Consider the following 16,177-nt stretch of genomic DNA (forward strand, 5'->3'; position numbering starts at 1 on the left):
CAACTAAGTAAGTAAATAAGTAAGTAATTTGCTACATTAGATCAAATTGTGGACACAGTTCTCCATCCGCCTGAAAAAAGCAAACTATTAAAAACGAATATTATGAGAGTCGATTGATAAGTAGTGATATATGAAAAGTGATAAGTGTTCTTTGAGTTCTATACACTTGATGAAAAGGACTTCCAACCATTATTATTATTAGTGATACTTTTATTAATCGAATTTCTCACAATCAGTCGACTGGTATTTACAATTTACGCGTTTTCAAGCAAGGTAAACGCTCTCTGACTAAGTCGACCGTTTTTACCTACTACTTTCTGCATTTATGTGACAATATATACTTTGAGATTATCACCTAATATTATTTTTATTTTTGTTGTTGGTATGGTCTCGGTTAAACTTAACATTATTAAAATTATTTTTACTAGCTTAACGTTTTGACTGTTTTTATGGCTTAAATCTAAGATACGGCTTTGGGTCATTTCGCTAATGAACACTAATTCTGAGCTTCAAATTTAGCAGGGTATTAAATAATGTTTGGAACTTGCAGGCTTAAAAATGTATATAGGTACGAATAATTAAATATGAAAAATAATTCTGAGGCCACTGATAATGGGTATTTGGCGATACTCTAAACAGGTAAACATAAATAATAAAACTTTGTTACTGCAATTCACTACTGTTTAAGAAACCAATCTACGAATTTCAAAATATATATAAAGCAGTTATTACCGACTTACCAAACAGCCCCACAAAGAATAACGATGACTTTTTGAAATACTATAGAACTGTTAACAAAATCTCATTTTTTTCACACAACTTATGCTATGCACCTAAATATTGTTCGTTTCAATTAAAACAAATTATGCCATGAATTAATTTTACAACTTACTTAATTTTATTCATTTATTTATATATCAGTCAAAATAACAAATCATTTACAATAAAACTGGAGCAGCTGAGAGTGGTGCAGAGTATGCCAATGGTGAACTATAGGCCAAAGGAGCAGCAGCATAAGCAGTGCGGGCTAATGGAGCTGAGTAGGCTAAAGGAGAAGCGTAAGCCAAAGGAGCAGCGGCATAAGCAGCGCGGGCTAATGGAGCTGAATACGCTAAAGGAGAAGCATAAGCCAAGGGAGCAGCAGCGGCCAAAGGAGCAGCAACAGGTGCAACAGCTTTCACAACTGGAGCAGCGGCGACAATTGGTGCAGCAGCGATTCCATTGAAATTTCTAGCAACAACTTGACTACTTGTAGCAGTAACAAAAGGTGCTGGAGCAGTTACGACAGCAGCAGGTGCAGTATAGGCTAATGGAGCACTTAGTAGACCGGGTTTAGCTGCAACACAGGCGATGACAGCGAAGATGACAACGACCTGAAATAGTAAATAATATTATTAGAAATATCCTTCTATAATTTCTCAATTAACTTACAAATTTGAACATTTTGATTGGATGTTTTTTTGTACTTTAAGTTACTGTGAAGAGAACTAAAACGTTTTTGATATCAAACAAAGAGTTTCGCACTATTTTTATACAAAAATTTGTATAAGTGAAATGATTCACTTCACAATTGCTAGTTGATAGTTGATAGTTGGTAGTTGGTAGTTGGTAGTTGCCTGTTACCGATTTTTATTTACGAGTTCAAATTTAATTTTAAATTTCAATTTCAATTCATTGAATTAACGCGTTTGTATCTTAAAACGGTTATTGTAGTTTTTGAACTTCATTAAAATTCTCCACACAAATTCCCAAAAATTGTATAAATGAGGTTTCTGTGTTTAAAATAAGAAACAAGCAATTTAACATATTTTATAAAATAGTTTTGGAATATTGAATGGAATGACTCAAATATTTTGTTTTGCATAAATGCAGAAGGACAAGTGCAAGAGATGACCTTTTTAAGCATTTTACTTCACATTTGCAGTTGAAATTTGTATAAAAAGAATTCAGTTTCGGAAGAATATATCAAATACAAATCAGCTTTTATTTCATAAACAAACACAAATTAAACTCACAACAAACAAAATGTTCAAATTCGTAAGTTAACATTTCTTGATTAAATGTTAAAAGGATATTTTTAACAAGATTATTTACTCTTTCAGGTCGTTGTCATCTTCGCTGTCGTTGCCTGTGTTGCTGCTAAGCCTGGTCTGCTTAGTGCTCCATTAGCTTACACTGCACCCGCTGCTGTTGTAGCTGCTCCAGCACCTTATGTCACAGCCACAAGTAGTCAGTATGTTGCCAGAAACTTTAATGGAATCGCTGCTGCACCAATTGTTGCTGCTGCTCCAGTTGCTGCTCCATTAGCTGCTGCTCCAATTGTGAAAACTGTTGCACCTGTAGCTGCTCCTTTAGCCGCTGCTGCACCTCTGGCTGCTGCTGCTCCATTGGCTTATTCTGCTCCTGTTGTTAGTGCTGCTTATGCTGCTGCTCCAGTTGGTTATGTTAATGCTCATTTGGATGCTGCTTATGCTGCCGACAGTGTTCACATCGGACAAAGATACGATGGCGCCATTGTGCCAGCAACTTATGCCGCTGTTGCTCCAGTTGCTGCTCCAGTAGCACCAGTTGCTCCATTGAAATATACAGCCGCTCCTGTTTTGCTCTAAACTGTTATTGTTAACCAATTATAATGATCTACTTTCCTTCGAATAAACTACTGATCTGATATTTTTAAGCAAATTTTTTGGTTTTATTTATAAAAAATTATGAAATTCTATTATGATATATTTTTGGTCTTGTTTATTTTATTTTGTGAATCAACTTCTTATTAATGTGTGCTATTTGTGTACACTAAACATCCCTGAAGAAGAAAACATTTTTTAAATTTATTGAATTTAAGGACATCCTAATGATTATCCTTATTGCAGATGATTTTTTGAATTAAATTAAGTCCACATTCTAAATTATATTAAATTTCTATTTTTTGAATCTTCCCTTCACTTTGTTCATCCTGAGTCCCACTACGATTGGCATAAGTGTGAATAAATTTCCTTAATGCAAAGTTTGTAATGACTAAAATTTTATTACATATAAATTTAGTGTTACAAAACCGCGGGCATGGCTGAGTACAGAAAAGTAACACATGTCACACTCATATAAAACACAAACATAAAATGACGACCTAACACAGCAAATACCAAATAAATTTTAGAATATCTTAAAATATCTTTATATTTATAAAATATATAAATATCTTTAGAATATCGTTAAAAGATCTTTGTAAGTTTGGCCGTAGTATGAAGCTGTTTTGTTGTATTTCCTTCGTGGTGAAATCAAACAGAAATGCTAATCTCTATCGAATGCAAGTAAAAAATTTAATTTTAATATAAATGTAATGGAAAGCTGCAAGATATATATTTAATTATTATTATTATTTATGCATAAATAATTGTTTACTGAATTTAACTTATATCATGAAAGAAATGGTAGCAGCTATTGCTCTATTAACAACAGCAGTGGTAAAAATTTAATTACTTTTAAAATCATAACTTATATATGTATATAAATAAATATATAAATCAATGTTAAATAAATTTTAATAAATATTAACATTTAAATATATAAAAAATACATATTAATTAGTAATATATAAAATATATATTTTAAAATTTTTATAGAAACGCTAGAGTATATCAATGCATTTAAAATTAAAATAATAATAATAATGAAGTAATTGTTTAAATTTTACAAATTTCAATCTTCGCGAAATTGATTTTTCGTAAAAATTGACCCATCTTTAAGCCATCTTTAAGCCCATCTAAATATTTCACTATTGACGTGGAAAGAAGTTCCATAAACAGTTAAATGTAATGGTAAAAATGCACAAAAAATGAATTATTCTGTTTTATGGACTTTTTTCTTTCTATCTGCTATACCCAAACAATGTATCTGAGTTTTGTCTAGAATATTTTTTAGAGAAGCCAATTATTAAAGTTTTACAAATAATGAAAAATTATTCATCACACATTATTTGCCACCTGTTTCAGGTGCCACAAATCACTTCATATTAATGTAAAATATGACTTTAATAAACCTCATATATATATTAACAAAAAAAAACCCAAATAATAAAATAATATTTTTTATTTTAAAAATATTCAATTTAATTATACAGTCATACTTCCATAACTCGAAGTCCAATTTTGCAAAGAAAAGGTTCGACTTGTGGAGACTTCGAGTTCGAGAATTTTTTTAAGTTATGTATTTTAAGATATTTATTTATTTTTAATCAAATAAAGCACAGAAGTTATAGTAAAGTAAAATAATCAGAAATTAGGGTTTGGGATTTTAATTACTTTTTCTTATTTTCAGTAAAAAGAGATCCAATTTTTTTCATCAGTTGGAGTCTCATTCGTTTGTAAATAAAAATTCAGAATTTTGAATGAGTCTTGTACTTCATTCTTGAAAGGTTGATGAGCAGTTTCATCTACTGAACCCACATCACACTTTCCGTTGCGCTTAAAATCGGATCCACTAATTCAGAGCAATAATGCGCAGTAATATTGTCATCTGTAGGAAAGCTTGATGTAAAAATTTCGTTGTTAAGCTCAATATAATCGTTAAGAGTAGCATTGGAATTTGTTTTATTTAGTTTAAACCACGTTGCAAATGACTGGCATTTGCACAAAGAAGTAACATAAAAAAGAAATAATTAAACATTTGGTTCGGAAAAAGGGATCTCCCCTAGCAGCAAACGGCATTTATACTTAAAACAAAAATTCGAATTATAGAATGCACTTTCCCATATTAGAGAAATTCGAGTTATAGAAGTTCGAGTTATGGAAGCAGAATTGTATGTAATATACCCTCTAAAACCTTGGTGCACTGTTTTTGGTTCGAGTTATAGAAAATTCGAGTTATGGAAGTTTGACTGTATTTCAAATTTCAAGCAGATCATTTCAAAAACTACGGAGCTATCACACATTATGCTCAGATGCATGCTCTACTGCAGGGCCCATTTTAACAACAATACTTTGAGAAAAGTGAGTTCCATAGAAGTCACTTAGGTTTGATCTTTTATACTAAATTCTCCAATTTAAAATACATTTAAAATAATTAAAGCAAAAAAGGTATAATACATATTTTAGTATAAAAATAATGTATCTATTAGTACACCTATACTATACCTATACGATTTTACTACACTATACTATATTTATACTATTTTATATCTACCTACAAATCCTAATACTTCAAGCTGAAAAGGCAAAGCCAAGTCTATATTGAGACAATGCCAATAGTGGTTGGACTCATGATGCACAAAGTGAAGGGAAGATTAAAAAAATAGAAATTTAATATAATTTAGAATGTGGACTTAATTTAATTCAAAGAATCATCTGCAATAAGGATAATCATAAGGATTTCCTTAAATATAATAAATTTAAAAAATATTTCTTCTTCAGGGATGTTTAGGGTACACAAATAGCACACATTAATAAGAAGTTGATTCACAAAATAAAATTAACAAGACCAAAAATATATCATAATAGAATTTCATAATTTTTTATAAATAAAACCAAAGAATTTGCTTAAAAATATCAGATCAGTAGTTTATTCGAAGGAAAGTAGATCATTATAATTGGTTAACAATAACAGTTTAGAGCAAAACAGGAGCGGCTGTATATTTCAATGGAGCAACTGGTGCTACTGGAGCAGCAACTGGAGCAACAGCGGCATAAGTTGCTGGCACAATGGCGCCATCGTATCTTTGTCCGATGTGAACACTGTCGGCAGCATAAGCAGCATCCAAATGAGCATTAACATAACCAACTGGAGCAGCAGCATAAGCAGCACTAACAACAGGAGCAGAATAAGCCAATGGAGCAGCAGCAGCCAGAGGTGCAGCAGCGGCTAAAGGAGCAGCTACAGGTGCAACAGTTTTCACAATTGGAGCAGCAGCTAATGGAGCAGCAACTGGAGCAGCAGCAACAATTGGTGAAGCAGCGATTCCATTAAAGTTTCTGGCAACATATTGATTACTTGTGGCTGTGACAAAAGGTGCTGGAGCAGCTACAACAGCAGCGGGTGCAGTGTAAGCTAATGGAGCACTAAGCAGACCAGGCTTAGCAGCAACACAGGCAACGACAGCGAAGATGACAACTACCTGAAAGAGTAAATAATCTTGTTAAAAATATCCTTTTAACATTTAATCAAGAAATGTTAACTTACGAATTTGAACATTTTGTTTGTTGTGAGTTTAATTTGTGTTTGTTTATGAAATAAAAGCTGATTTGTATTTGATATATTCTTCCGAAACTGAATTCTTTTTATACAAATTTCAACTGCAAATGTGAAGTAAAATGCTTAAAAAGGTCATCTCTTGCACTTGTCCTTCTGCATTTATGCAAAACAAAATATTTGAGTCATTCCATTCAATATTCCAAAACTATTTTATAAAATATGTTAAATTGCTTGTTTCTTATATTAAACACCGAAACCTCATTTATACAATTTTTGGGAATTTGTGTGGAGAATTTTAATGAAGTTCAAAAACTACAATAACCGTTTTAAGATACAAACGCGTTAAGTCAATGAATTGAAATTAAAATTTAAAATTAAAATTGAACTCGTAAATAAAAATCGGTAACAGGCAACTAACATAACAACTATCAACTAGCAACTAGCAATTGTGAAGTGAATCATTTTATTTATACAAATTTTTGTATAAAAATAGTGCGAAACTCTTTGTTTGATATCAAAAACGTTTCAGTTCTCTTCACAGTAACTTAAAGTACAAAAAAACATCCAATCAAAATGTTCAAATTTGTAAGTTAATTGAGAAATTATAGTAAGATATTTCTAATAATATTATTTACTATTTCAGGTCGTTGTCATCTTCGCTGTCATCGCCTGTGTTGCTGCTAAACCAGGTCTACTAAGTGCTCCATTAGCCTATACTGCACCTGCTGCTGTCGTAGCTGCTCCAGCACCTTTTGTTACTGCTACAAGTAGTCAAGTTGTTGCTAGAAATTTCAATGGAATCGCTGCTGCACCAATTGTTGCTGCTGCTCCAGTTGCTGCTCCATTAGTTGCTGCTCCAATTGTGAAAACTGTTGGACCTGTAGCTGCTCCTTTGGCCGCTGCTGCTCCTTTGGCTTACGCTTCTCCTTTAGCTTACTCAGCTCCATTAGCCCGCGCTGCTTATGCTGCTGCTCCTTTGGCCTATAGTTCACCATTGGCATACTCTGCATCACTCTCAGCTGCTCCAGTTTTATTGTAAACGAGATCTTACGTTGAATGACTGATATATAAATAAATGAATTTATAATTTTTAATTTAATATACGTCTACTTTAATAACTATCTACAGTATTAACTTCTTAGGATTGCCTTCTAAGGATTTTTTTTATTTTAATCGGAGTAGCACTAGTTACTAGTTACTAGTTTAGAGCTTCAGAACATACATTTAAACTATGAGATTTTAAATGGAATATGTTTTAGTTTATAAACCAGTTAGCTTTAGCGTCCCCATATAAATAAAAATTTATTAACACTATTTTTCAGATCTAAAGCCTTTATTTTTCTAAGTAAAGCAAATCTGATCTATAGAATTTTATTTACAGTGATATAAATTTTTATATCAATTAATTAGTGCATTATTTAGTAAAAAATAGTAGATAATATATAGTATCTAGATCTAGTTTGTTTATACGCGCTGAGACTGGATTAATATACTCAGGCGTATATGGTTGTGCATTTCACAGAAATTGAACAATTAAATATTAATTGTTTAAAAAATAAAATGAAAAATTTCATGGGAGGATTGTCTCCAATAAATTCATTGCATTTACTGTGGTATTATAGCACTTTTACAATGCTTCATTTAGGCAGTTTTGTTTATTAACGTCGCTTATGAGGTTAATTGCCATACGAAGATCTTTAATCTAAATAAACTAATTATGAATAAACGCTAGGAGATATATGTATTATACACTGTGCAATCTGGATTCAGTTACTGTTCAATCCCTGAATTTTGATAGAAGTTAATCGAAAAACTCCAAGGATGAAGTAGTTGTTGCCAAAGGATACTGGAGCCAATGAAAGCGACAGCATCCTGGGAGGAAGATAGATGATTTGGCCTTACCCACGTGGAGGCGATCTAAGCTACACCCCAGCGAAAGTCTAGTTTTATGGCGAATTTTCATCTCTGAATAATGTGGAGCCTGGAAGTTGGGCCTTCTTAAGCTTTGATGCAGTACCACACCTTCGCACGAAAGCTTTCTTGTTTTGACATTTTTTCTATTGTTATTTTATTTTTGTTAAATAAATTTTAATTCGAAATAAATTTCATGGTGACAAATAATTTTTAATCTTTTTTAAATTTAAACGTCTTCACTCATAATTTAGATGGATTTAAGTGTACCAACTGCGTGCCTACGGGAGTGAATTTTGGTGAGTTGGTTTTTATACTGTATATAACTACCAACAACGTCTATCGAAATAAAGCATTAAAAACTTTCAGAAAGAAATTAACAATTTAAAATGCGAATTGAAATAATATAGAAAACTTCCAATAAAAATTGTTTAAAATTGAAAAATCAGTAATTCATGAATTATATCTTCCATATCAAAAAATAAATATTTACATTATATTATTAAAAAATAATTTTTCCTCCTTTCACCTGAAAAACGAATTATCCTTTCACATTAAAAGTAGCAACTGCAAGTAATTACATTTAATATTATGATTGCATATCTCGCACACGTTAACGTCTTTACAGTTGCTTCAGCTACTGCAGTTGACAGCAGCTCTGCTATATTTTGCTTTGTTTGTTTTTATTCGCACGATTTTGCTTACACTTGCTTTTGTGAGTTTATGTACAGCGCTGCTACTGCACAGCTAGATTTAATGTTTTTATTATATTTTGTTGTATTTTTTTTCTCTATTTTATGTAGAAATTATTGTTTTACATTTTCTCTCCATTTTAGCATAACTAAAGTTAAGAACACGCACAAGTATGTACCTTCAAGTTATGAAGCTAAAATTTATCTCCTCGCACTGCTAATATTAACATTTTTTTATCTTTACATTGTTTTTGTTCGTAAGTGACTGTAAGAGCAATGTTGCTATATGTTGGTCGCTGACAGCTTTAAGCATAACGCCTTCATTTAAGTGACGTCTGCATTTATGCTTAAACAACATCATTTTGCTTGATAACACTGTTAGCTGCTGCTCTCTTAAGCTCAGGCACTGCATGCTACATGTTGCTTACTTTCTTTGCATATTAAAACTCTACTTGCGCTTTTGACTTTGTTATTCTTGTTAACTTTTTGTTTATTGGTGTATGTAGTGCGTATGTTGTGTAAGTGTGTGCACAATTTGCATACATATATGCGATTTGATATCCTCCTTTAATGCATTCAATGTGTAACAGCTGCTGCTGTTGCTCTTATATCTGTTATTGCAATTCAGATTGCTTTTAATGTAATAGCAGCACAATTTTATGCGTGACGCATTTGCATTTTCTGCCGCTGTTAATGTTGTTATTGTTGCTCGTTGCTTGTTGCTCTTTAAATGTTGCTAATATTATGAAGCAACTTTTCTGACAGTTTTTCTTGTCACATTGCTGTAAACAAATATTTATGTTTACATATTAAATTATGTTAAATGAAACCATTAATCATAAAGGACATGTGTAATTTTAATATTAACGCTTTTACATTTTCGTAATATGATTATAATATTTTACCACTCTTATTAAATATAGTGTTGGATTATTTGAACTCAAATAATTAATATATTGTATGATTAATTTTTTCTAAATTTGATATATTATATATTGTAAGTTATATATTTAATATATTGTACAATTGATATATTATATAATTAATAGGTTAAGATATGTTTAATTAATTATTCTAACTAATCCCTGTATAATCTGTAATCAAACCAACGGTTCTAATTCTTGCCCTTTATTGGCTGTTGTTTTCGTGCTCAAGATGAGCAAATTTTACAGTTTTTTGTACCATTTTCTTAATAATTTTGTATTATTTAAATATATTAGATAGACGAATCTTTCACACTCTCTATCTTGATAAATATTGAAAACGGATTTCCTCTTTCATACTATTTTATTATGTTTTTTCGATCAAAGAAACAATTTTCGCTGCAAAAACACTTTTAACCGAAATACCCTATATATGTACATCTCCTTACTCTTAAATGTTACCCAAAGATTGTGAAGAAAATGACATAGTCAATGTATGGTATTAAAATTGAATGTGTTCCTCAAAAAACAATTACTATTAGGGCCAGCAATATATATCAAGACTATTTCCATTCTCTTAGATATTGTGACAAAAACCGATATATATAAATTTCAGTATAATTATAGCATTCAACTCGATATAGCATGACCATTTAAAAAATATACATATATCAGGATATCAAGTTGCTTAATATCGAGAATTTATGTAAATGCTGTGTAGTTTATAAATTCGTTGTCTATGAGTTTAGTAAAAAATTTATATCTAATGAGATCCTTTCACTAAAGTTATACTTAATTCATTTCCTTAATATTGATATATTAAAAAAAATTAGTTTTTACAATTATTTATATAATATTTCTTTATTTAATTGTTTAAGTACTTATTATGTATCAGTTCATAATCATCTCAATAGGTGTTTGCTTAGCTTAAAGTACATAAGAGTATGGAGATGCAGCGGTATAGTGTAAATGTGATGCATATGATGGTGCATAGGCTAATGGTGCAGCAAGTCTAGGTGCTACTAAAGGTGCAGAATAAGCTAAAGGTGCTGAATATGCCAATGGAGCAGCAGCTGCCAGAGGTGCTGCTACTGGTGCAATTGGTCCAATAGGAGCAGCCGCAAGTGGTGCTGGTGCAACAATTCTAGCTACTGGTGCAACTGGTGCAACAACTCTAGCTACTGGTGCAACTGGAGCGGCGGCTACAATTGGTGCAGCAGCAATTCCATTGAAAGTTCTAGCCACAACTTGATTACTTGTAGCTGTGATAAGTGGTGCTGGCGCAGCTACAACAGCTGCTGGTGCAGTATAAGCTAAAGGTGCACCAATTAAACCTGGTTTGGCAGCAGCGCAAGCAATTAAAGCAAAGATGACTACGGTCTGTAAGAGATTTTAAATATTAAATGGTATACATTATCCTTAAAATTACTATTTTTTATACTTACAAATTTGTACATTTTTAATTTTTTATTAAATGTTTGTTTTGTTTCTTCGAAGTTGACTTGTTAGTTTCTGATATTTGATTGCTAACGGTTTTCTGCTTTTATACCTTCCAGCCCACATTAAAATAATTTATGACTAACCCACTCAAAATTGATGGCAACTGGCCGTACTCACGGCATCCAATTTTTAATTATTCATGGCACGTCGTTTTAATTGATATATCGGTACCCAGTGGTAATGAGTTCTGTTTTGAAATTATTGTGCTCTTTGAATATTTGGTGGTCTATTATTTTATTACATATATACATATATATTGTAATTTTAAGTTTATAATTTTTTTAACTTAGTACTGTTGATGTAGCATTTATTTATTGGTAATAATTTTTTTTAAATAAAATAATTTTCTCTAAACACCAGTTTTTATTTTTACTATTACTGTTAAAAAATCAATTTATTAATCTCTTTAAAATTGAATTATACTCAAATAAATTATTTTAATATTTCAAATAGTAATGCAAATCAGATATCAGATATTTTTATACCGTAAAACAGTTATTGTAATATGTTTGACTACAGCTGAACCATAGTTGCTCGAATCAACACCTAATGTTTGGGGATTTCAATATAGCATATACGAGTATCAAAACTCATCATAAATTCTTTATTAAATTATTAATGTTTCTTCATTATTTATTATTAGTATTATTGAACTAAAACACAAATAGAACCATAATTTTTTTAATTTACTGCAGCTATGAAATACTACCATAATTTGATCTTTTAGTTTCTGATCGCTGACCCTTTAGTCGACTCTACTATTACCCCTATTTGAACTTCGCCACTAGAGTTTTCCACTCTCTGGCGAAGTTATGCGAAATAAAATGTTAAATAATTACTCATCTACTAAATTAAACTTATTTATTAGTTTTCAATGTAAGTATAAATATTTCAACCTATTTTAATCGTACGTCCACACATAAATTTTTATGCTTGACAATTATTGACATTGAATTTAAGTTTTGGACGAGTCGTAATATTGCAACAATTTACATGAATTGAAGACAACACTCAATTTTTTAAAAAATATACTAAATGGTACCAATACAATATTTTGTCTATAGTTTTAAGGTCATTGAACGACTTATAACTTAAAACAAATTTTAAAAAAAATATTGCTTTATATAAATAACTGAATTTTTGGAAACATCAACACAGTTCAACTTTAGTTGTTTCTATCAACATAACAAAATTTTTAACAAACCAAAAATGTTCAAGCTTGTAAGTTGTATCCTGAATGGTTTTAAAATAAAATTATATTAAAAAAAACTTATTAATACAATATTTTATTTTATAGACAATCGTCATCTTTGCTTTAATTGCTTGCGCTACTGCCAAACCAGGTTTAATTGGTGCACCTTTAGCTTATACTGCACCAGCAGCTGTTGTAGCTGCACCAGCACCACTCATCACAGCTACAAGTAATCAAGTTGTGGCTAGAACTTTCAATGGAATTGCTGCTGCACCAATCGTAGCCGCCGCTCCAGTTGCACCAGTAGCTAGAATTGTTGCACCAGCACCACTTGCGGCTGCTCCTATTGCACCAATTGCACCTGTAGCAGCACCTCTGGCAGCTGCTGCTCCATTGGCATATTCAGCACCTTTAGCTTATTCTGCACCTCTAGTAGCACCTAGACTTGCTGCACCATTAGCTTATGCACCATCATATCCATCACATTTACACTATACCGCTGCATCTCCATACTCTTATGTATTTTAAGTTAAGCTAACACCTGTTGAGATGGTAATGAACTGATATGTGATAAGCATCTATTAAATGAAATAAAATAATATATTAATCAAATTTTTTACATCTTTTAGTCTTTTTCTATTATTCTTACTGATAGTACAAGTGACAAAATATTTAACTTCCTTAAATGATGGCGTACTACGAACAACTTTTTCAACCACTATAAATTTAAACCACTATAAGTGTTATAACGTCCTTTGCTTTCTACCTCTGTAGCATAAATTTAAACTTCGTTTAAGAGCTTTGCGTACATCCACAGGACACGCACTCACCTTCGAATAGACTTTGTACGCAAGGATTCATGTCGAAAGGAGGCGAAAAAAGTTGCATTAAAATAGTAAAACTAGTAGGTAGCAACAATATGCACACAATGTTCATTTAATCTAATAGTGCCAGCCAGGTATGCTGGTATCCTTGCTCCTTTTTTCATACAAAGTGTGTACATCTTTCATGGCGCCACCACAATTTATGTGCTGTAGTTTTTAAAAGCACTTTTCTGTTTTAAGTAGATAAAAGTACTTCGTGCATATGTTTCCCTTGTAGGACGCACACTTTTACGACCATGATGACAATACTGATAATAGCCGAAGTTGTGACATTTAAATTGTAAAGGATCAGCTAAATACTTTAATGATTTCTTATCGTTTAAGGTAGATTTATTCTGCAATATATAAGACTGAATAGCAAGAAGTCATCTTTGGATCATAACTGGGTAAAATTTATTACACTATAATAAATATGTTTTATGAATGAATTTTTGTTACACCAAATAAGTACTTAAGAAAGACATATATGTCCCTTTTTACTAACCAATAACTATGTGTTTTATTGAGATAGAAAATATTTGTTTAAAAGATTAATAAAATAAAAGAAAAAATAAAAAGATTTCAGAAAAAACTTTTGGATGTCTTATGTTTATCGTAATTCTTCTGAATATTTATATATATTAAATATTGTTTACATATTGTGGAACGTTGGGACAGCACACCGTTCATCAAATGACCCCCACTGAAGTGAAGGATTAGCCGAAATAGATCCCGAAACGTTGGTTCCTTTGGCGTCGGTCTTGGATGTCGTTATTGAGTTAAAGCTACATCGCTTGTTAGTGCAAGCAGCTCATTTGATTGAGGTTGACTGCCAAGTCGTCACCAACACAATGATGTCCCATGACAGTCAACTAAAAAATATTTACTGAAATGTTTATGTTCTAATTCAAAATAGGGTCTTACCCTATATTGCACAGTTCCAGACGTCCTTGCGTAATATGCAAAAAAGGCATCTTACGGATGATCAAATTTTATTAAGCTAAAATTAAAATAAAACGGTGCAAAATTATAACATTATTCAAAAATGATTCTATAGAAATAGTCTCTCTAAATTGTTTATAAAATTCTACTCTATATACCAATTAACCTCTTTTTATATAAAACTGCTCTTATTTCTCCAATAAAGACCATAATGTTGGTTATATAATCATTAACTGAAACCCCAATGATTTAACATAATACAATGAAAAAAGTTTAAAGGAAATAAAGTCGAATATTTCTACGAGCAACTTTATGGTATATCGACATTTCTAGAGAAATGCTTACACGTTCATCGAACTTATTTTATATAAATTGAATGTGGTTGTGAGATATGTATAGTATCGTCTTAGTCTAAATTATCTATTTGATGCACCAGAAAATGAGTTATTTTGTTCCTGTAGCGTTATTCATTGATAGTAAATCCAAAAGCTATTTTAATTATCAAAAATGCAATGCATCTGCATCTCCATTATTATGATTGTTATTCTTTGTGAACGTGAACTTCCATCATGAACAGGGACTTTCATCTTTTCAAATGTGCCAATAACGCTTATTTACAAAACTATATAATCTGAAATTAATTTCATTGTTAGAGATGATTCTTCATAAAATAATGAATGAAGCTGTTTTGAATAGCTCTAAAGTTCAATTTACACAATGTCTATGCCATTAATGATCAAGTTTTCCGATTAATTGATTTTCTGAAGCTCTGAACTAAAAATAGTAACTAGTGCTACTCCGATTAAAATAAAAAAATCCTTAAAAGACAATCCTAAGAAGTTAATACTGTAGATAGTTATTAAAGTAGACGTATATTAAATTAAAAATTATAATTTTATTTATTTATATATCAGTCATTCAACGTAAGATCTCGTTTACAATAAAACTGGAGCAGCTGAGAGTGGTGCAGAGTATGCCAATGGTGAACTATAGGTCAAAGGAGCAGCAGCATAAGCAGCGCGGGCTAATGGAGCTGAGTAAGCTAAAGGAGAAGCGTAAGCCAAAGGAGCAGCAACAGGTGCAACAGCTTTCACAACTGGAGCAGCGGCGACAATTGGTGCAGCGGCGATTCCATTGAAATTTCTAGCAACAACTTGACTACTTGTAGCAGTAACAAAAGGTGCTGGAGCAGCTACGACAGCAGCAGGCACAGTATAGGCTAATGGAGCACTTAGTAGACCTGGTTTAGCTGCAACACAGGCGATGACAGCGAAGATGACAACGACCTGAAATAGTAAATAATATTATTAGAAATATCCTTCTATAATTTCTCAATTAACTTACAAATTTGAACATTTTGATTGGATGTTTTTTTGTACTTTAAGTTACTGTGAAGAGAACTAAAACGTTTTTGATATCAAACAAAGAGTTTCGCACTATTTTTATACAAAAATTTGTGTAAGTGAAATGATTCACTTCACAATTGCTAGTTGCTAGTTGATAGTTGGTAGTTGCCTGTTACCGATTTTTATTTACGAGTTCAATTTTAATTTTAAATTTCAATTTCAATTCATTGGCTTAACGCGTTTGTATCTTAAAACGGTTATTGTAGTTTTTGAACTTCATTAAAATTCTCCACACAAATTCCCAAAAATTGTATAAATGAGGTTTCAGTGTTTAATATAATAAACAAGCAATTTAACATATTTTATAAAATAGTTTTGGAATATTGAATGGAATGACTCAAATATTTTGTTTTGCATAAATGCAGAAGGACAATTGCAAGAAATGACCTTTTTAAGCATTTTGCTTCACATTTGCAGTTGAAATTTGTATAAAAAGAATTCAGTTTCGGAAGAATATATCAAATACAAATCAGCTTTTGTTTCATAAACAAACACAAATTAAACTCACAACAAACAATATGTTCAAATTCGTAAGTTAATCAAGAAATGTTAAAAGGATATTTTT

The 16,177-nt window shown here is 31.3% G+C and overlaps 8 protein-coding genes across 10 annotated transcripts in view; 3 read left to right on the forward strand and 5 right to left on the reverse strand.

Moving 5' to 3' along the window:
- The window catches only part of LOC119668769 (phosphatase and actin regulator 1), a 413,254-nt gene that overhangs the window by 226,805 nt on the left and 170,272 nt on the right, over nucleotides 1-16,177 (reverse strand). The gene's annotated exons all lie outside the window — the stretch shown is intronic.
- On the reverse strand, nucleotides 939-2,952 carry LOC119668817 (cuticle protein 38-like). Of its 2 annotated transcripts, none has more exons than XM_038078473.1 (2): nucleotides 2,944-2,952; nucleotides 939-1,373 (listed from the first exon to the last, which is right to left on the reverse strand). In XM_038078473.1, exons 1-2 carry the CDS (start codon nucleotides 2,950-2,952, stop codon nucleotides 939-941), a joined length of 444 nt encoding a protein of 147 aa, XP_037934401.1. The 2 variants fall into 2 exon arrangements, with proteins under 2 accessions (XP_037934401.1, XP_037934393.1); XM_038078465.1 differs by lacking the exon at nucleotides 2,944-2,952 and adding an exon at nucleotides 1,432-1,443.
- On the forward strand, nucleotides 2,026-2,609 carry LOC119673214 (calphotin-like). Its single transcript, XM_038084450.1, has 2 exons — nucleotides 2,026-2,037; nucleotides 2,103-2,609. The coding sequence occupies exons 1-2, from the start codon at nucleotides 2,026-2,028 to the stop codon at nucleotides 2,607-2,609; spliced, it is 519 nt and encodes a 172-aa protein (XP_037940378.1).
- On the reverse strand, nucleotides 5,600-6,183 carry LOC119668807 (calphotin-like). Its single transcript, XM_038078455.1, has 2 exons — nucleotides 6,172-6,183; nucleotides 5,600-6,106 (listed from the first exon to the last, which is right to left on the reverse strand). Exons 1-2 carry the CDS (start codon nucleotides 6,181-6,183, stop codon nucleotides 5,600-5,602), a joined length of 519 nt encoding a protein of 172 aa, XP_037934383.1.
- Nucleotides 6,757-7,222, forward strand: LOC119668832 (calphotin-like). Its single transcript, XM_038078485.1, has 2 exons — nucleotides 6,757-6,768; nucleotides 6,827-7,222. The coding sequence occupies exons 1-2, from the start codon at nucleotides 6,757-6,759 to the stop codon at nucleotides 7,220-7,222; spliced, it is 408 nt and encodes a 135-aa protein (XP_037934413.1).
- On the reverse strand, nucleotides 10,637-11,166 carry LOC119673217 (A-kinase anchor protein 14-like). The gene is made up of 2 exons (XM_038084454.1): nucleotides 11,155-11,166; nucleotides 10,637-11,089 (listed from the first exon to the last, which is right to left on the reverse strand). Exons 1-2 carry the CDS (start codon nucleotides 11,164-11,166, stop codon nucleotides 10,637-10,639), a joined length of 465 nt encoding a protein of 154 aa, XP_037940382.1.
- LOC119673222 (calphotin-like) lies at nucleotides 12,419-12,929 on the forward strand. The gene is made up of 2 exons (XM_038084467.1): nucleotides 12,419-12,430; nucleotides 12,507-12,929. Exons 1-2 carry the CDS (start codon nucleotides 12,419-12,421, stop codon nucleotides 12,927-12,929), a joined length of 435 nt encoding a protein of 144 aa, XP_037940395.1.
- Nucleotides 15,142-15,562, reverse strand: LOC119668838 (cuticle protein 16.5-like). Its single transcript, XM_038078499.1, has 2 exons — nucleotides 15,551-15,562; nucleotides 15,142-15,492 (listed from the first exon to the last, which is right to left on the reverse strand). The coding sequence occupies exons 1-2, from the start codon at nucleotides 15,560-15,562 to the stop codon at nucleotides 15,142-15,144; spliced, it is 363 nt and encodes a 120-aa protein (XP_037934427.1).

Source organism: Teleopsis dalmanni, chromosome 1 (genome assembly GCF_002237135.1).
Source record: "Teleopsis dalmanni isolate 2A chromosome 1, ASM223713v2, whole genome shotgun sequence".
Taxonomy (NCBI): Eukaryota; Metazoa; Arthropoda; class Insecta; order Diptera; family Diopsidae; genus Teleopsis; species Teleopsis dalmanni.